At 37.9% G+C, this 21466-nt stretch overlaps 1 protein-coding gene across 1 annotated transcript in view; it reads left to right on the forward strand.

Moving 5' to 3' along the window:
• The window catches only part of LOC150077294 (condensin-2 complex subunit H2-like), a 482911-nt gene that overhangs the window by 158019 nt on the left and 303426 nt on the right, over positions 1 to 21466 (forward strand). Inside the window, exon 7 of the mRNA XM_090385846.1 lies at positions 19631 to 19845. Coding sequence (XP_090241972.1) covers positions 19631 to 19845 — 215 coding nt within the window. The remainder of the gene's footprint in view (positions 1 to 19630; positions 19846 to 21466) is intronic.

The raw sequence follows: 21466 nt of genomic DNA on the forward strand, positions 1-21466 counted from the left end.
TTGATATGCTTACAAAAGTGATAAATCTACCGTTTTGCAGCGTAAAACAGACTTTTTCGAGTGTGTTAACGGACGAAAGTGACTTTATTGTGAACAAGTTCTTTCTAACCCGTACAAAAATATATCTACGAATAACAAGAGAAATGTGAAAATATTAAAGAAGGTGATGACATTAGCGAATAAAATTGAGTTATTAGACAAAATTTCTAATGGTGAAAGTGTCTCCTCAGTGGCAAAACATTATAAAATCAATGAATCAACGGTATGATCAATCAAAAAATCGGAAGAAAAAATCCGCCGTAGTGTCCGTGAAAACGCGCTAATTGTTTCAAAAATTTGCTCTGTAACTCGTGATGTTAAATTAGGAAAAATGGAAAACGCTTTAAATCTGTGGATAGAAGACCGAACTCAAAATAAAATTCCGTTAAGTTCACTCATCATTCGTGAAAAGGCAAAACTCCTTTATCAACATTTTAGCGAAACTGGTGATAGCACTGGCGGGATAAGTTTTTTTTTGCTAGCAAAGGTGCTGGTTTGAAAGATTTGTTTGAAATTTCTAATAAATATTACATTTAATATTAAATTGTTTCTTATTTTCATTTCGATGCCATATGCTTGCATTTCACTATGTACTGTCTATGTACATAGTCATATTATGAAGGTACATATAACACATACATAGACAAAATTTTAGACTAGTTTTTCTTATATATTTCATTCTTTGGAACGGAACCCCTTTATTACTATGGGAGCCATAACTCAGTAGTCACGACATTTCTCAGGAATGTAACCTCCGCAAATAGCGGGGTTTACTGTACAGTGGATTCCGGTTATTTAGGCCACCGGTTAATCGGGGCAGCCATTTATTTGAAACAAATCTTAAAAAACAGAACCCAATCGAGAAAATAGCCAGGGTTTACTTTGCTTAATTGGGACAACATGCCATTTAATCGGGGCAGGAGACCGCAGCACTTGAGATTACCCTACAGTTGTCTCCGACTGAATCACGTGGTAGAGTCGGATTTCTGGAGGTCACAACCATAAAACAATTAGCAGTCACCTGTTTATTGGGCTTTTCTGTTAGTGGAATCTATCATAAACAGATAGTAAACTCGACCTTGTTGAATTTGCGATAATACTGACAGCTGGAATTCTGTGGGTTATTATGGTGAAATGTGTTTACACTTCCACGGAACCTTCAATCATATAAAAAAATTTATTTTCAGAATCTTCTCTTCATTCCTATTTTTATAGCGTTGTAACTTGTTACTCCGTTCCCAGTTGCGCGTGTCATGTTACTTGCAATTTGTGTGTGCCGTGTTCTTTGTTATTGATTGCTTGTCTTTTTACTGTTTGAAATTTTAACTCCCACCCACAAATGTCAGTGAACAGAAATGTCAACTAGTTAGTATATACATATTACAGTGTCTATTGATTATACCAATTATCAAGTATATTCTTCCGATTTTCAGTAATAAAGGGTAAATTTGTGCTTAATATATCTTTACTTTTATAGTCGCTAATTAGAATCGCTGTTTAATAGAATTAAAATTCAATTAACACACGTGATCACAATCACCGGTGCTTACTACACATCGTATACTGAATGGTACTTTACTCTATCGTAACGTGATTTGATTGTACAGTGAACCAATTGTAAAGCGAGGATCCATTGTATTTTTAACTTTTTTTATGTGAAACTTTGGATAATTGGGGCAGCCGCTTAATCGGGCCAAAATGCACTAGTCCCGATATGTCCCAAAAAACCGGAATCGACTGTATTTTAAGGCAGAAGAATACTGTTACCTGGGGTTTCTTCAGGAACAGCTGCATCTGGGTCAGGTGTAATTCAGAAGGTGTTGAAATTGCAATTATATGGAAGGAGGATGAAGGAAAAAGCCAGCTTTTTTCCTCAATCCTTGCATGGGGAGTAATTGTAGGCAGGCTTATTAACAAAAATGAGAACACAAATTGCAATCAATGATGCGTGCCGTTAGCCCCGGGCTCCCTGCACATAACTAAGCATCCAAAGTGGAACAGACTATGACCGTTACGGTGTCTAAAGTTTCTTAGCAGGGGCCCAATATATACTAATAATTAGACATGTAGTAATTAACTTCAATTTTAGTCCTGTTTAACTTAAATCTGGGAATCTCTCCCTCTCTTTTGAAAAAACTCAGGTGATGGTTTTAACAGTTTTATTTGATATATTGTATTTGTATACAAATTTGTAGCCATAGAATTTGTATACAAATTTTATGACTTTTTGTCACAAGTTGTTTGATTGTTATTTGGATTTTAGGAGCATTAGCAACTAAGGCCATATGTTCCAGGGATATGCGGTGGTCATTCCCTGACCTATCCGCATCCTCCGTATTTAGGGGCGCCTCCGCAGCCAGGTGGAAAGGAGCAGCAGTGCATAGCACACAAACTTCTTGATTAGACCGAGGTTCGAGCCCGTCATCACCAAATATGCTCAATCCATTCAAGGCTTTATACACCTCAGTCACATCACGTTGCAGGTGCCTAGTCTCCAGACACCGTAATTTCCAAAATTTAAGCCTTTCTTCATAAGAGCAACCCTTTTTTCCATTCACTAATCTTGTTGCCCTTTTCTGTACTCCTTCCAACAGCTCTACATCATTCTTAAAATGAGGCCTCCAGACCTGTATACAGTAATGAAGGTGTGGCCTGGCCATTGCCTTATACAAGGGGACAATCACCTCCTTATCCCTGCTAGAAAAATTCCTGTATATCATTGACAAGACACTATGAACTACTCTTGCAGACCGTCTGCACTACTCAGATAATTTCATATCTTCCTGCACAATTACCCCCAGATCCTTTTCGTTCTCTACCACTGTCAAGGTAGTACCACAGACTTGATACGTCACTCTAGGGTTACTGCTTCCATTATGTAGTACTTTACATTTGTCAATGTTAAATTCATTTGCCACATCTCAGCCCATCTGCTCAACTTTCTAGATCCTGTTGCTCCACTGTACTATCATTAGTGTCCTTAACAACCCTGCCAACCATCGTATCATCTACAAACTTGGACATTAAGATTGATATACCATCATACATATCATTTATAAATACAGAAAACAACAATGGACCCAACACTGAACCCTGAGGGTCTCCACTAATAACATTAGTCCACTATGAGCTGTGTCCATTGATTACCACGCTCTGTCTTCTCCCACTCAACCATCCCTTTATCCATAGCAGCAATTTGCCTCCATTGCCACACTGCTCCAGTTTGCTTAACACTCTTCCATGTGCAGCAGTATCAAAAGCCTTTCTAAGATCCAAATATATGATATCAAAGTTATTTCCTGTGATTGTGACCACATCATAGTATCCAATCAAATTGGTCAGGCAAGACTTTCCCTTAAGAAAATGATGCTGTGTCCGAGCTATAACTGAAGTCTTGTCTAGATGATCCTGCAGTGCTTCTTTAACCAGTGCCTCCATTTATTTTCTTGCAACAGAAGTTAAACTAACAGTTCTATAATTACTTGTGTCACGCTTTGATCCTCCTTTGTGAATTGTGAATCCATGTGTACCTCCCCAAAGTCCAAAGAAGCTCTCATAATTATGGCTAAGGGTTTGTTTACTTCCTTTGCTGCCTCCTTTAATATAATTGGAGAGATCCCATCCACCCTGGCTGCCTTTTTTATGTTTATCTTCAACAATTTCTCCTTCACTTTCCTCTCAGTTATTATAAAATCATCTAGCTCACTGCCTAGGGGAATGCCAGAGGTGAGTTTAACTCACCTCTGGCATTCCCCTCCCTCAATAACTCCTCATGGGTGAATGTAGATGCAAAATACTCATTTAGTTTGTTAGCCACCTGAGCAGGATCATCAATAGTTGAACCATCAATATCCAGTGGACCAATCTGATTCATCCCTTTCCTTCTAAAGTTTACATAGATAAAGAACTCTTTGTTGTTTTTATTTGCATCCTTTGCCAAGGATTTCTCATAATCTGCCTTTACATGCCTAATCTCCTTTGTTACTTGGTTACAGACTAGCTTATATCTATCATAAGCTTCCATGTCAATTAATTTATATGTATTCCATGCATCTTTCTTTCTGCCATATGTCTCATAAGTTCATCTGAAATCCATTTAGGCCTAAACCTTGAACAATATTTCTTAGTTGGTATGTAAAGCCTAGTAGTTTTCAAGATAAGTTCTTTGAATGCTTCCCATTTTGAATTTTCTGTTGGTAACGTCGTCAGTTGGTCCCACTGTATAGAATTTAAATACTGTCTCAGACCATCATAGTCGCCTTTACGAAAGCAATAACCCTTCCCTTTACCCTTGGTGGTTACCTTTTTGAGTAAATCCCACTTCAGCACATTGTGATCACTGCCACCTAGTGGTTCCTTTATCTGCAGATTCTTAATTCATGAAGAATCACTATTGGTAATCAGATTATGTATATTACTCCCTCTAGTTGCCTCCTGAACATGCTGATGTAGAAAACAATCATTCAATAAATCCACAAAAACCTTGCTAGTGTGTGAGTGACCAACCCACAAATTCCAGTCAATATCTGGGAAATTAAAATCCCCCATTATAAGACTCTCTGATTTACTGGCCCATTCTATTTCCCTGTATAGTATCTTATTATACTCATCAGAGTCATTAGGCCTATAGCACACTCCTACTCTCAATTTTGATCTCCCAATGCTTACGTCACACCAAACTGACTCGACACAGCACTGTCCAGCGATGTCGACTGGCTTCACTTCCTTGGATTTTATGTGTTTCTTAACTAATAGCATAACCCCTCCTCCCTTCCTATCCTGTCTATCCTTTCTGTACACATTGTATTCCCCAAATTCCAGTTCTGCATTCCTTATATCTGTGTGACACCACGATCAGATATCCCAACAATATCCGCCTTTGATGCTTTGAGCAATACCTCAAATTCATCAAATTTATTTACCAAACTCCTAGCATTGGTGTACACGCAAGTATTCATGCACCTGTTCCTATTCTTAGCTACCCTAACACAACCCATGTGTTTACTTGTACTGCAATGACTCCCAGTAGTCTCTGAAACATCCTGCATCTTGTTTTCCAGGCTTCTGCTCATTCCAATACAAGCAGTGCAAGAATCACTTTCACCTCTGCCCGTGGCTACTGTTAACCTATTTGTCCTAGGGGTTTTAAAGGGATAACCTGGCTCACCTCTTTAAAACCCCTTTCTTGGTGGGGATGGTTTTCTGTCTTCCCCTTTTCTCCTGGTGAGGCCTGGGCTGGCCTCACTGACCATATTAGGGTTGCCTTCTGTATTGTCCCCATATATCTACTTTTCACCCTCCGCATCTTTAGTCTCCCCCTACTTTACCTATAGCTAGTATACTACCCCACACAAGCTCAGAATTTAATTGCATCTAAATTAAATCACATTTATAAACATTTGGACTTTCCAATTCTAGTGCTCACCCCTACAATAGCTTTTTTTTTTTCTTAGGCCTTCGCCATTGAAACCTCATGAAACTAGTTGGCAGGGCTGCCAGAGTAAATATAAAACTACTGGGTGGCTGGTCTGCGTCCACAGGGCAAAGTATGGGCAATGTTGGGTCCCATTAGGCGCCCACCGGCTAAATGGCCTAAATGGTGTGTACCGGCTAAACAACGGTACACAACATTACACATTCCAAAGTGTGTAACTTTTTTTTAAACCCACACACTTTTAAATCTCTGGCCTTAACAGTGAACTGTGACACATAACAATGTACAATATGTGGAGATGGGGGGAACCTCCGGTGCCTGCCGTTAGACAAAAATGCACTTTCACTAAAGTAATATACTTAAATACAATAATAGCACTGCACTGGTTATACAAAAATAGCACATATTACACTATTAAATATATATTACGATTATATATTATTATCAAGTTCATGTTATTTCTGTTATTTTATCGAATTTATGTTATATGTATTACAGTTTCAAGTTTATGCTATAACGTTATGCTTGTACCTGGCCATGGTGCCTCCATGGCCAGGTAGGCAGAAGCAGCAGCATAGCACACGCTTCTTGATTAGACCGGGGGTTCAAGCCCGTGACCACCAAATACGGAGGATGCGGAAAGGTCAGGGAATGATCACCGCATATCCCGGAGCAATATGGCCTTAGTTGCTAATGCTCCTTAAAACCAAATAACAAACAACAACAACAACAACAATACAATTATCTATTAATTCATACTGACGTGAGATTTGAACTTTTGAGGTACCTATTTTCCACAATTAAGACACATGAATTCCCCTGCCGCACACTACAGTACAAAGTTATGAGATACAATGTTTGCATAAAATCGCCAATACAAAGGTTCTATGTATGCCAAGTAATAACTGACAAAATCTCTAGCTTATTCCAGTGTTAGCATTTGAGGTGAGCGGACGCGCTTCGTCAGGGCTCCTCAGTTAAGTGGATTACTGTTGATTAGTGCTTTTAAATATTTGATTTATTTAGATATTGTTGGATTATTTTGTTATAGGTTTTCCTGTAACAGTTTGATTTTAATAATATTATAGGAATAATTTTTTAAAGTTAACTTTCATTGATATTTATTTAATTTTATAATGGTAGTTGCGAGATCTGCCTTAAAGACGTCACAGGGTATCGTGACTCACACGGAAGTAGCCGATGGCGACTTACGGGTGAGTCATGATTTAATCTGTTGTGGAATCTGTGGAATGATTTCCAAGGTTGACCTGGTGACTAATCCTAGCTCACCTGGGGATTTTTTTCTTTGTGATCGATGTAAGGAGTGCACCAATCTCAAATTACAATTTGATGCACTGATGGAACAGCCGACCAGACTAGCCAGGTAGGTAAAGTGCCTGCCTGGCAACCCAAAGGTCGCGGGTTCGATTCCCGCCTCGGGCTTAGATCACAGTAATATGCAAAAACTTTGGGAGGTGCAATATAGCCATAGAAGCTGATGCACCAACAACTAACACAAAAAAAAAAAAAAAAAAAACTGTTGGAACAATTTGAGTCCCTGAAAACACGGGTGTTTGCCCTCGAGAATAATGCATCTAGGAGCTCGTCAGGGACTCAAGACTCCAGCAATCTACCAAGTGATGCACACCCGATTCGGGCCTCTAAACAGAAAAACCAAGTGCAAACTACTCTTGTTAAAAAGGACATTGTTTTATTAGGAGACTCCATTGTCAGGGAAACGGGGAATATTTTTTGTAATAAGGATATGTAGAGTAGAACCAGGGTATGTCTGCCGGGAGCAATTATTAATGATGTCACCAACAGATTGTCAGATTTTAAGGGAGGGTAAAGAGAATATTATTATTCATGTGGGTACAAATGACATTAAACGTACACGATCTGACGGTTTGTTGGAAAAATACAGGACCATGCTGAGGTAATGCCGCAAGCTAGGCCACAATGTCTATGTGTCTGCAATTCTGCCCAGACATGATAGGAGAGATTATATGTTAAAAGACTTGTGGATTAACTCAAGACTTGAAGGAATCTGCAAGGCTTTAGGTGGGAAATTTCTATCAGTTTGGCCCACACTTGTAGGTAGAAGGAATTTGTTTTGTAGAGACGGGATACACTTAAACAAAGGTGGTGCAAAAGTTTTTGCCAGTATTATTTGAGGATACCTTAAAGGTTCAGGGAAACTGCTAGTTAGGGGGGGAATGTGGGTAATACTGACACGCGTTTATCTGATAATATTGGTCAAATTAACTCTTGCACTTACCTCAAGAGTTCTTATCTGTTACTCCAACTGGACATATTATCTAGATGTTCTGGGGACAGAAACGTTTCAAGTGAGCGGGTAGCTAATGCCAGGGAAGCGAGCCTAAAAAACTTCAAGGGTTGTGTTAGGGTTGTTAAATATACAAGAACAGTAAATCTTAATTGTTTATATAGTAATGTTAGAAGTGTCGTCAATAAAATGAGCGAATTCGAACTGCTGGTTAAAACAAGTAACGCGGACATAATAGGGCTTATCGAGACGTGGTGCCACCCAGAAATTGGGGATGATGAGTTTTAGTACGGCTTGTATAAAGTATTTAGGAAGGATATGGTAGAAAGAAGGGGTGGTGGGGTAATGCTTCTTATCAGAAGCAGATTGAGTGTGACAATAGCTTTCCCGGATTCAGATGTTTCACATGCTAGTATAGAATCTGTATGGTGTGAGATAGTTGGAAACAAAGGTATAATGTGAGTAGGAGTAATCTACAAACCAGGTGATTGTGAAGATTATGACGAAAGCCTCTACATGCAAATGGAATGCGCAAGTAAGCATCAATGTCTTATTATGGGTGATTTCAATTTGCCTCTAATTGATTTGAGTAAATGACAAGGAAACGCAACATGGGAAACAAAATTTTTAAATCAGATAAATGACTGTTATTTGTATCAATAAGTCAGGGAAAGTACTAGAGAAAAGAATATCCTAGACCTCATCATTACGCATGAATCAGACGACATAACAGGACTGACAGTAGAGGAACCAGTAGCAGGAAGTGATCACGGAGTTCTACGGTGGACGATGAAGAGTGAGATAGCAGCAATAAAAGCAGCAGATTTGCAGATGATGTTAAAATTGGCAAAGGAATGGGTTTTAATTTCAGAAAAGGAAATCACGATGCCTTAAGGTACTACATGTCCTCTATTAACTGGGTAGATATTGTGCAGAGAATGAACACATTTGAATTGTGGTATGCTTTTAAAACATTAATCACAGATGCCTTGAATGCGTATATACCATTAAAAAAAAATACTCCACGAGGAGGGTTCCAAGTTGGGTGAATAGTGAAGTTGCCACATTACTTGAGCAGAAAAAGGTGGCATGGAAAAGTTACAGAGCAATAAAAAGTACTGCAGCCTATAACAGCTACAAGGTGATCTGTAATAGAGCCACAGAAAAGGTTCAACAGGCAAAGGCAGTTTATGAGAAATCACTAGCAAACAGAGCAAAGAGAGGGGATAAGGAATTCTTCACATGTATGAATGCCATGAAGAGCAGGACAAACCAGATCGGGTGTTTACGTAAGGGAAAGGGGATAGTATTAAATATACCAGCTGCCGTTGCAGATGAACTCAACACTTATTTTGCATCGATATTTACAAATGAAAAACCTTTTGTGGCAATGGGAAATTGTGGGAGCAAAGTTGAAAAATATGTAATTAATGATGTTGAAATTTTGCAAGATTATTTAATGAAAAAACTTTTAACCCTACAGGCCAGTAAGGCTCCTGGAGTTGATCGAATATACCCCATAGTCTTAAGGGAGGCGGCAAGTGAGTGCGTTGACCCATTGAGGCCAATTATGCGAGCATCACTAGACTCTGGGGAGATTTCCTTGAATTGGAAAAGTGCCGATGTATCTCCCATACATAAGGGTGGCTCTAAAAGTGAAGTGGGAAATTATCGATCTGTCAGTCTGACTTCAGTGGTAGAGAAAATCATGGAGGCAATGATCAAGGGTGGAATTCAGGATCATTTGGATCGAATTGAAATTCTCAAGGATACTCAGCATGCTTTTGTAAAGGGAAAATCATGTTTAACAAATCTGGTTCGCTATTTCGAAAGGGTCACTCACGAGCTGGATTTAGGTAATAATTTCGACATTGTTTATTTAGATTTCAGCAAAGCTTTTGACTCAGTCCCACATGAGCGGTTGCTTTATAAGCTGGAGCAGGTTTGAATCTCTGGGAAAATCCATAGATGGATAGCAGGATGGCTTCAGGGCAGGAGGCAGAGGGTTGTGATAAATGGCTATTCCTCAGATTGGGTTGATGAAAGAAGTGGGGTTCCCCAAGGATCAGTATTACGACCACTGTTGTTTTAAATTTTCATAAATGACATTGATGAAGGGATAGAGGGTTGATGTCTAAATTTGCAGATGATGTTAAAATTGATAGAGTGGTTAATGATCACTGTCAAGCTGAGCTTCTTCAGAGAGACCTAGATAGATTTCAGGAATGGTCAGAAAAATGGCAGCTATGCTTTTATATAACAAAGTGTAAGGTATTACACCTGGGAAACAGTAATCCCAAAATAACTTATTCACTTGGTGGAGTTCAACTAAACCCAGTACTGGAGGAAAGGGACTTGGGTGTTACAATACGGTCAGACATGAAATTCTCTGAGCATTGTAAACAGGTTGCAAGGAAGGCCCATGGTGTCCTATCGATGATCTATCGAACTTTTGCAAGTAGAGATAGGGACGTGATAATCTCCTTATATAAGGCTTTTGTTAGACCACATTTAGAATACTGTGTTCAAGTATGGAGACTGCACCTAAAGAAAGATATCGAGCTTCTTGAAAAGGTGCAAAGACAGGTCACTCGCCTGGTGAGATCGGCAAAAGGGCGTACTTAAGAAGAAAGACTTTGAATATGTGGGTTGCAGAGTTTGGAAATTACACACCTTAGACGAGAGTTGATTGAGGTGTTTAAGGCTCTGAGAGGCATCAGTAAAATGAATGAGGATGAAATTTTCAAGATTATAAATGATGCTAGAACTAGGGGACATAAATTCAAGTTACGGGGGAAATGTTTGAATTGGACTGCAGGAAGTTTTATTTTAGCCATTGAGTTATAAATCACTGAAATAAGTTGCCTACATGGGTGGTAGAGACTGACAGTTTGGGGAAATTCAAAGGTCATCTGGATAGTACCTTCGGGGTCAGGGAAGCGCATAGGATGATAGGTTTAATTTCCTTTTTTATTAATTATTATTATTTTTTTTTTGTTTCTTATCATTGTTTTGTTCGAGTTTTTTTTTTTTTTTTTTTTTGGCTGGTGCAGCATAAGCCATAGCCTTTCTTGCACCATACGGCCATTACTAATACTAATGCTAAATTTAAAAACTAACTACAAACATGACTAAGACTGTAAAGCTATTTATAGATATGATTTAATATGATAATTAGGTTAATTTAATGGTAAAATTTTTGAAGAACTTATCCGTTCCCAGCAACTCAAAATGTTCTGATTAGGATACATGCATACTCTTTTTTCGTTCAACTCTTTGACCATAGTTTTCCTGGGCCACTTCCTTTTTTATAACACGTAACAGGTTATAAACTTCTTGGTGATAACTCCTTTATTTTGCTGCACCTGAAAACACTCATAAAGGTTGTGATCTTTTTCTAATACTGTTCAGATTCATCCTAAAGATGTTCAGTTGAATTTTGTGGAGGTCTCTATGCTAACCACTGCAATGCTCAAAAGTTATTAGCATCAGCATTAGTAGAGGCATATGATGCAAGAAAGCAAGCTTATTCAGCATCAGCCAAAAAAAAAAACACAACCACTACTCCCATTTCACCCCTCCGTTCGTTTGAAATACCTGTCCAGCTGAGCCTTAAATTTGTTTAGGCTATCAACTTCAACAACAAGTGATGGAAGTCTATTCCACAAACCAACTGCCCGCTGGCTAAAGGCAAATTTCCGCACATCTATCCGACATCCGTCCTTCCTCAATTTGAATTTATGTCCTCTCAGGTGATTATTCCGAGCAAGAGGAAGAATCCCATCGGCATTGAGCATGCTCAAGCCATTCAAATCCTTATACACCTCTATCAGATCACCTCGCCGATGCCTAGTCTCCAGACTCTGTAATTTGAAAACTTAAGCCTTTCTTCGTTAGAGCAACCCTTTGTTCCATTCACTAATCTTTTTGCCCTTCTCTGTACTCGTTCCAGCAGCTCTACATCCTTCTTGAAATGAGGCCTTCAGACCTGTATACAGTACTCAAGGTGTGGCCTGACCAATGCCTTATACAAGGGAATAATCACATCCCTATCCCTGCTTGAAACATTCCTGTATATCATTGACAAGACACCATGAGCTACTCTTGCAGCTCGTCTGCACTGCTCAGAGAACTTCATATCTGCCTGCACAATTACCCCCAGGTCCTTTTCATTCTCTACCACTGTCAGCGTAGTACCACAGAGTTGATACATTGATCTGGGGTTACTGTTTCCCATATGTAGTACTTTTACATTTCTCAATTTTAAACTTCATTTGCCACCTCTAAGCCCATCTGCTCAATCTTTTCAGATCCTGTTCCAGCAGCATAGCATCAGTAGTGTCCTTAACAACCCTGGCAACCTTTGTATCGTCTGCAAACTTGGACATTAAGCTTGATATACCATCATCAATATCATTTATAAATACAGAAAACAACAATGGACCCAACAGTGAACCCTGAGGAACTCCACTAATAACATTAGTCCACGTTGAGCAGTGTCCATTGATTACCACTCTCTGTCTTCTGCCACTCAACCATCCCTTTATCCATAGCAGCAATTTGCCTCCAATGCCACACTGCTCCAATTTGTGCAGCAGTCTTCCATGCGCAACAGTATCAAAAGCCTTTCTAAGATCCAAATATATAATATCAAAGTTATTCCCTGCATCCAGTTCTTTTGTGACTACATCATAGTATCCAATCAAATTGGTCAGACAAGACCTGCCCTTAACAAAACCATGCTGTGTCTGAGCTATAACTGAATTCTTGTCTAGATGATCCTGCAGTGCTTCTTTAACCAGTGCCTCCATTAATTTTCCTGGACCCGAAGTTAAACTAACAGGTCTATAATTACTTGTGTCAGCCTTTGATCCTCCTTTGTGAATTGGGGTTACATTTGCACAGCTCCAGTCTATGGTTACCTCTCATAATTATGGCTAGGGGTTTGCTTACTTCCTTTGCTGTCTCCTTTAATATAACTGGATAGATCCCATCCACCCTGGGTGCTTTTTTTATGTTTATCCTCAACAATTTCTCCTCCACTTTCCTCTCAGTTATTAGAAATTCATCTAGCTCACTACCAATCTTTACTTCACCTACGACATTCCCCTTCCTGAATAACTCCTCATGTGTGAATGTAGATGCAAAATACTCGTTTAGATTGTTAGCCACCTGAGCAGGATCCTCAACTGTTGAACCATCAACATCCAGTGGACCAATCTGATTCATCCCTTTCCTTCTTGAGTTTAAATAGGTAAAGAACTCTTTTCTGTTTTTCTTTGCATCCTTTGCCAAGGATTTCTCATAATCTGCCTTTGCCTGCCTAATCTCCTTTGTGACTTGGTTACAGACCAACTTATATCTATCATAGGCTTCCATGTCACCCATTAATTTGTATGTATCCCATGCATTTTTCTTCTCTGCCATATGTCTCATTAGTTCATCTGACAACCATTTAGGCCTGAACCTTGAACAATATTTCTTGGTTGTTATGTAAAGCCTGGTAGCTTCCAAGATTAGTTCCTTGAATGCTTCCCATTTTGAATTTGCTGTTGGTAACATCGTCAGTTGGTCCCACTGTATAGAATTTAAATACTGTCTCAGACCATCATAGTCGCCTTTACGAAAGCAAAAACCCTTCCCTTTACCTCTGATGGTAGTTACCTCCTTGAGTTAATCCCACTTCAGCACACTGTGATCACTGCCACCTAGTGGTTCCTTTACTGCAGATTCTTAATGCATGAAGAATCACTACTGATAATCAAATCAAGAGTATTACTCCCTCTAGTTGTCTCCCGAACATGCTGATGTAGAAAACAATCATCCAATAAATCCACGAAAGCCTTGCTAGTGTGTGAGTGACCAACCCACAAATTCCAGTCAATATCTGGGAAATTAAAATCCCCCATTATAAGACTCTCTGATTTACTGGCCCATTCTATTTCCCTGTACAGTATCTTATTATATTCATCAGAGTCATTAGGCCTATAAGTTATAGTAGTATTAGTCTCAAATGATGCAATCAAGAAAGCAAGCTTATACAGTATCACCCAAAAAAAAAAAAAACCTACACATTTCTCCCATCAATACCCTCCCACAATTTGTCTAGTTCTTCCTTGAATTTATTAAACCATTCACTTCCACAACAGCAGATGAAAATCTGTTCCAACAATCAACCCTGCTCGCTGAAGGCAAACTTCCAAATATCCTTCCTCAACTTAAATTTATGTCTCCTTTGTGCCTAGTGTGTATTCTCAGAAAGAGGAAGAATACCATCCACATTCAGCTTACCCAATCCATTCAACGCCTCAAACACCTCAATCAAATCACCCCACAGGTGCCTATCCAGAAGCTGCAATTTGCAGAACTGAAGCCTTTCTTGGTAAGAGCATCCTTTTGTTCCATTCACCAATTTGTTTGCCCTTCTCTGCACCTGTTCCATCACATCTACATCCTTCTAAAGTGAGGTCTCCAGACCTGTTTACAATACTCAGGATGGCCTAACCATGGCCTTGTACAAACGAATAATCACCTCCTTATCCCTGCCAGCAAAGTTTTGTATATCACTGACAGAACTTCAAGAACTATAATGGCAGCATGTCTGCACTGCTCAGAGAATTTCATGTATCTGACTGCACAGTAACCCTGGGTATTTTTCATTTTCCACCACCCCGAGTGTAGTGATAACAATTGATAAGTTACTCTGCATATGCTTCCCATATCCAGCACCTTGCATTTGTCAGTGTTAAATTTCAACTGCTTTTTCTCAGCCTATCGACCCTTTTTTTCCTATATTGTTTTATAGTAGCTCACTCTAATTACTGTTGTTTACCACCCTGCGAATCTTTGTATCTTCTGCAAAATTAGAAATTATACCTTCATCAATATCATTAATGAATATTCAAAACAGCACTGGACCTATCACTGAACCCTGGAGCACTCCACTGATAACATTAGTCCACAAAGAGCAGTACCCATTGATAACCACTCTTTGTCTCCTTCCGCTTAACCATCCCTTTATCCATAGCAGTAACTTGCCCTTAAAGTAACATTTCTCCAGTTTATAACATAGTATTTTATGTGCAACAGTATCAAAATGCCTTTTTGAAATCCAAGTACAGTGAAACTTCCCTTTAACGGACAGCCATGGGGAACGAAAATGTGTCCGTTAGAGAGAAGTGTCCGCTAACAAGAAGTCTGAGGGAGAAAAAAAAAAAAAAGAAAGAAAAATCGTTAAAAGTTTAATGTAAAATTAATTTAAAATATATACAGATTTTGAACAATATTTTTGTAAATAATATACAATTACATACACAAGAGATAAAGAAAAATCGTTAAACGTTTAATGTAAAATTAAATTAAATTATATACAGATTGTGCACAATATTTTTGTAAATAATATACATACAATTGTGCTATGCATATTATGACTTTATCTTAAGAAAAATACATACAGTAATCACTTATTTTCTTCTGCACCTTCTTCCGGCTGATAATTTTGTATTCAACATTTGTTTGGAGTGAAGAAACCATCGAAAGTCCTTCAGTATCTTCTTCAGCGGCGAAAAACATTTTTAAACGATTGATTTGTATGAGCGCTTCTTCTATTTTCATCGGTGGTTCGTCATTAATATGTTCTTTGACAGAATGACCTCCTTCCATTTCGTCATCCTCATGAGGAACTTCTTGAAAAATATTGATGATAATGTCGTTGATATCTAGAGCACCATCTTCTGTAGTGAGGTTTGAGTCTATATTTTTGTAGCCAGGGTCACTTGCAGCAGAAGTATCGTACATTATCAATAGATGTTGAAGTCCTTGTTCTTCTTGGTGCTCCACATTGCTGTTCACAACTTCAATTTTTGCGTTTGAGAAGCCAGACTTTACAAAACAGTTCACGACAGTTTGTTTTCTAATTGCGTTTACTGAAGAGGAAATCCATTGAATCGCATCTAGGATGCTGATTTTCTTTGCAAGGTCACTCGCACATGTTACATCGTTCATGTTTGCAATGAGATGTCTTAAAACACATTTTCTGTAGTGAAGTTTAAATTTTTTTATTATCCCTTTATCCAAGGGCTGACACTCTGCGGATGTGTTTGGTGGCAGAAAAATGATTTGAATGTTGGACAATTCAATGTGTGGGTGAGATGCAGCATTATCCATGAAAAGAATAATTTTTCTGTTTTGACGAATCATGTTTTGGTTAAAGTGACTTATCCATTCGCTCATGATATCTCGTGTCATTCACGCTTTTTTCTATTAGACTTCCAGTCAACGTTCAAAAGATTCAACTTTATGCCCTTGAAACAACGAGGATTTTGTGGTTTTCCTATAACAAGAGGTTGTTCAAAGTTTCCCAGCATATTTGTACACAATAGTACAGTCAAGCGTTCCTTAGAAATTTTTCCGCCCTGGCACTTTTCGTTTTTAAGACTCATTGTTTTTTCAGGAAGAGCTTTAAAAAAGCAACCCTGTTTCGTCACAGTTGTAAATATCCTTAGCTTCAAAATCACGACATAAATCTTCCAATTTGACGGTCCACTCTGTTACAACTCCAGTATCAACAGATCCACCTTCACCACTTACAGTTTTCCAAGAAATTTTATGCCGAATTTTGAACTTGTCTAGCCACAGAAGCTTTGAACTCATTTACTCCCATAGATTTCGCAACCTCCAAAGCCTTTTCCCTAATAATAGGCCCATTAATGGGATTTTTTTTTAGCACATTCGCGACAAAACCACTCATATGTAACATTGTCAGTTTGAAGTCCACCAGTTTTCGGGAATGATTTTTGAACCTGATCATTTCCGTGTTGCCAAAATTGTTTGAGCAGTTCATTTTTTTTCTTTAGGATGTCGCTTACCTGCGTCTTCCCGATTTTGAATTTTGCAGCAAGATTGCGAACACTATTTTTTTGCCGATCGTACGCATTAATGAGTTCGATTTTATCTTTTAAAGTTAAATGTTTACGAGAAGACATTGTGCACTTCACAAGACACTGAACAAAACTGAAACTGAAAAGACGAAAGGCCGACCATATTCCCCCCCACCCCCCTTGCACACACTGAATTCATCAGAAGTTTAACACATGCCTTAAAATTCTTGAAAAAGGGTTTAGAACCGCGACGTAAATCTTGATAAAATTCAGAGAATCGGAAATAGAAAATAAACACACGATTGAGGCAATACGTGGAAGAAAAGTTCCTAGAAAAAGGGCTGTAAGCTCGCCCACTGTCCATTATGGGGAGATCAAATTAAGTGCTAATCTAAACGAAACAGTGCAGATTGCCTGTCCGCGTCCGTTACAGAGAATGTCCGCTAGACAGAAGCTGCAAACACGTTAAAACCAATAGAGGTGAGTTGGGGAATTTGAAAATGTCCGTTGTAGAGAGATGTCCGTTAACGAGAGGTGTCCGTTAGGAGACGTTTCACTGTATATGATATGAAAATTATTTTTTATATCCAGTTCCTTAATCATTGCATCATAGTAATCTATCAAGTTGGCTAGACAAGGCTGCCCCTTAACAAATCCATGCTGTGGCTGCAGTATAATTGCATTCCTCTCCAGAGAGTCTTGCATTACTTCTTTAACCAGCTACTCCAATATTTTCCATGGAACAGTTCTTAAGCTGACAGGTCTGTAATTACTCATAGCACCTTTTGATTCCACTTTATGAATTTCAAATACATTCTCACATCTCCAGTCTATAGAAAATGCCTCTGAATCCGAGGATGATCTCATAATTATGAGAGCATAATTCTGAGTTTGATAGACCCCATCCACCACAGGTGCCTTTTTTATGTTCTGCTTCACCAATTCCTGTTCTACTTTCATTTCAGTTATCACAAAGTCATTTAGCTTCCCATTGGAGTTTTATAAATTTGTCAGCAGTCTGTGCAGGATCATAACAGTTAACCCATTGACATCAAGTGGCCCACTGTGATTCAATCCCTTCCCTCCACTATTAATATAAGCATAGAAGTGTTTGCTGCTTTTCTTCACATTTCATTGCCAGAGACTTATCGTAACTAACTAATATTACCTAACCTCCTTTGTGGCTTGATTACGGACTAATTTAAATCTACCATAGGCTTCTGAATCACCTGATAATTTATATGCATCCCATGCACTTTTCTTCTCAGCCACTTGTCTCACTAGTTCATCTGACATCCATTTAGGTTGAAGCTTTGAACAGTATTTCTTCGTTGGTACAAAAAGCCTAGTAGCTTCTATGATTAATTCTCTGAATGTTTCCCATTTAGAATTTGCTTTTGTTAACATCATCAGTTGGTCCCACTGTATAGAATTTAAAAACCATCTGATACCATTGTAGTCATCCCTTCAAAAGCCCACTTCCTTTACCCTTGATAGCAGTTATGTCTTTAATTAAAGTTCACATTAGTACACTGTGATTGCTGCCAACCAGTGGATCTTTTACCTGTAGATTCAAAATGCATGTAGAATCACTGCTGATAACCAGATCAAGAGTATTGCTTCCTCTTGTTGCCTACCTGTCTAACATGCTGCTGTAGAAAACAGTCATTCGAGAAATCTGCAAAAAGTCTTACTAGTGTGTGAATGACCAACCCACAAATTCCAGTCAACATCTAGTAAGTTAAAATCTCCCATTATAAGACATCCTGATTGATGGCCCACTCTATTTCTCTGTATTTCTGTTTGGTATACGCATCACAGTCATCTTATAACACACTCCTACTCTCACATTTGTTTTCCCAGTGCTTATGCCAACTGACTGAACATTAGACTGGTCAACCATGTCGACGGGATGCACTACCTTAGATTTAATATGCTTCTTAATTAAGAGCATAACTCCTCCATTCCTCCTGTCCTTCCTGTATACATTATACTCTCCATATTCAAATTCAGTATCACTTATGTCTGAAAATTTTCTCTTCAAACTATGCATTCAAGTCCTTTCTTTGTGACATGGAGTATTGTCATGTTGGATGGTGTAAGTTTCACTTCTAAAAAAATTGCCACAAGGATTTGGGGTTCACAGAATTGTTCAGAACATTAGTGTAGGAGGCATCATTTGTAGGGCTGTTCATCATGTCCAGCTCCTTTGATTGTGATTCATTGGACAATGAAATGGACTTAAGTTCATTTATTATTATTTTTTAAAAAATTAATATGGTTAAATGTTTCCATTTGTAAGTTATAGGTTTACCTATGACTGATTGCAGCTCCAAATTATTCAGATTATCTAGAGTTTGATGGCAAGTGGAAGTAACCAGCCATCTCAAAGTATATTGCTCCAGTCAGTAAGTACTTTATTTCTTCAGCAAATTAATTTGGAAATGTTTAATTTCCAAAAAAAAAAAAAAAAACCAAACACACACACACGCACACTCGCACGCATGCACACACACCAAAGTAATATTTAACTATCATTCCCCCTCTGGAACTCTCAGCTCTTTCTTAATAATAAATCAAATTTGCTGTTGTAAGCAAAGTTTATAAGAGTTTTGTTCAGTGTTCTTAAGTTATTTATCAGAATGCAAAGATATTTAAGATATAGTAATCATCTATTTGTTTTGCTGATAAATTACCTCAAGTAATTTACCAGCACAGCTGTAAGTCTTTCATCAGCAGTGCTACTGTTATGCCTGTTTATTATATCATATATGAATTTTTCACATGACTAGAATTTACCTTCAGAGATGTATATGTATATGTGAATCAGCTTGCTGGCATTCTGATTATTGGTTGCACCTCTCCCTTAAAAAAAAAAAAAATCTTGTTTTAAAAAAATAAGTTTTTAGTTCTTTTTGATCAAGTTGTGAATAATATTGTAGACAAGGTATTAATCATATAATAACGTAACATTTATATGTTATTTTCTAGTAATAAAGGAGACTTCTTAGGATATAAGAAGGATTTTCGCATTAATGTGTGTAACCTTCATGAATCTGGAAGTTTATTACTTCATTTCCGTGCTTTTGAAGAATTAGATATGGAAGCTATTCAAAACAGCGAAGAATGCAATATTGCATTTTCCCCAGCTGGCAATCCTGATAACACTGATTATGAGGAAACCAGATCAGACTGCCTATTTTGTGGTAAGCCTAATCTTTTATTATCTGCTAGCCATTAAACTTCTGTTAATATCATTTCATATTACACATAATGCTTGGTTACTGTACATCGGAGTTACATATATATATATATATATATATATATCCCCCAGTTAATAAAGGGGGATCAAAAGGCACATAAGTAATTACAGAATTGTTAGCTTAACATCTATTCCAGGGAAAATTATGGAATCACTGGTTAAATAAGTAATGCAGGACCATTTGGCCAGACATACAATGCATTGATCCTTTAACATGTTCTTTTATATGTGCACCCTCCCTTAAAATAGTATTCACTGTTGAAGCAGTGAGACCTAATTCCATGCAATAAATGACAAACTTTGTCCTGCTTCGTACTTCTTAATTAATCATCTCATTTCTAAATCAATTTTGATTCGTTTACTAGCACTGCCAGCACTTGCACTTTCTGTTGGTTCCTATCCCTTCACCAGTTTAAGTAAATAGGAATGAAGAAAAGATTCTGAAAATTTATTTGTTTTTTATATGATTGAAGATTTCAATGAAGGGGAACTCATTTCACCATTATACCATAATATAAAAACCCACAGAATTCCAGTTATTGGTATCACAAAAGCAATAAGATTGAGTTTACTACCTGTTTATAATAAGTTGTGCTAACAGAAAAGCCCAATAAACCGGAAAGTGCAAATCGTTTTTATTGTTTTATGGTAGTGACCTCCTGAAATATGCTTTAGAAAAATATCACAGAGGTGTTCAAAATTAATTCTTATAATGGAACATATGATAACGATGAAATTGCAGTGCAATTTCCATTATAAAAATAACTTTTTAGAGAGATAAATAGCTTCCTTATATAGCAAAAATTTCACTTACAAGATCTTGGAATGAATTACCAAAAAAAAGCACTGTGTTATTGGGTTCACATTATGATATTTTCACGATATCTCCATTTATTCCTGTGGGATGCAAAATAAGTTTCCATGACCCATAATTTTTTTAAGTTTGCACCTGCTGACAAAAACTTATATAAAGTCGAATTTCCATAAGTCTATTATTGTATTAGCTGGGGAGTGCCAGTACATACATATATCTGTAGTTAAGTAGAGTTTTGCTTCTTTTGCACACTGATGTTATCCTGGTAAACTACTACAGTAATTGCACTTTGCTGATTCTAGAGCAGTGCTTCTCAAACTATCTATGGTGAAGGACAAGTTCCTTTTATTTCCAATCCAAAGTGGGCCGGTAACGGAAGACTCATCGCGCACCAGTAGCATCCACAATGAATTTCCAATTCGTCGGAGACCAGCATCAGTCCATGAACCACACTTTGAGTAGCACTAGTCTAGAGTATGAAAAGTAAACATTTATTTATTTATGAGAGAAAGCTAATGTGGTGAAGAAATCTGTGAACTCATCATCGTCAGCAGTCATTTTCAATCCGCTGCAGAATGAAGGCCTCTCCAGCAACTTTCCAGTTCCTTTTGTTTTGTTCAATGGCCATCTATTTACTACCCATGAACTCTTGAATTTCATCTGTCCATCTCCATTGTTGTCTTCCAGGATTTTTTTTTAGCTCCTCTTGGTTACCATTCTGTTATTTTCTTAGTCCATCTGTCATCATGTC

This window comes from Mastigoproctus giganteus, chromosome 12 (genome assembly GCF_048544385.1).
Source record: "Mastigoproctus giganteus isolate SK-2022 chromosome 12, ASM4854438v1, whole genome shotgun sequence".
Lineage (NCBI taxonomy): Eukaryota > Metazoa > Arthropoda > Arachnida > Uropygi > Thelyphonidae > Mastigoproctus > Mastigoproctus giganteus.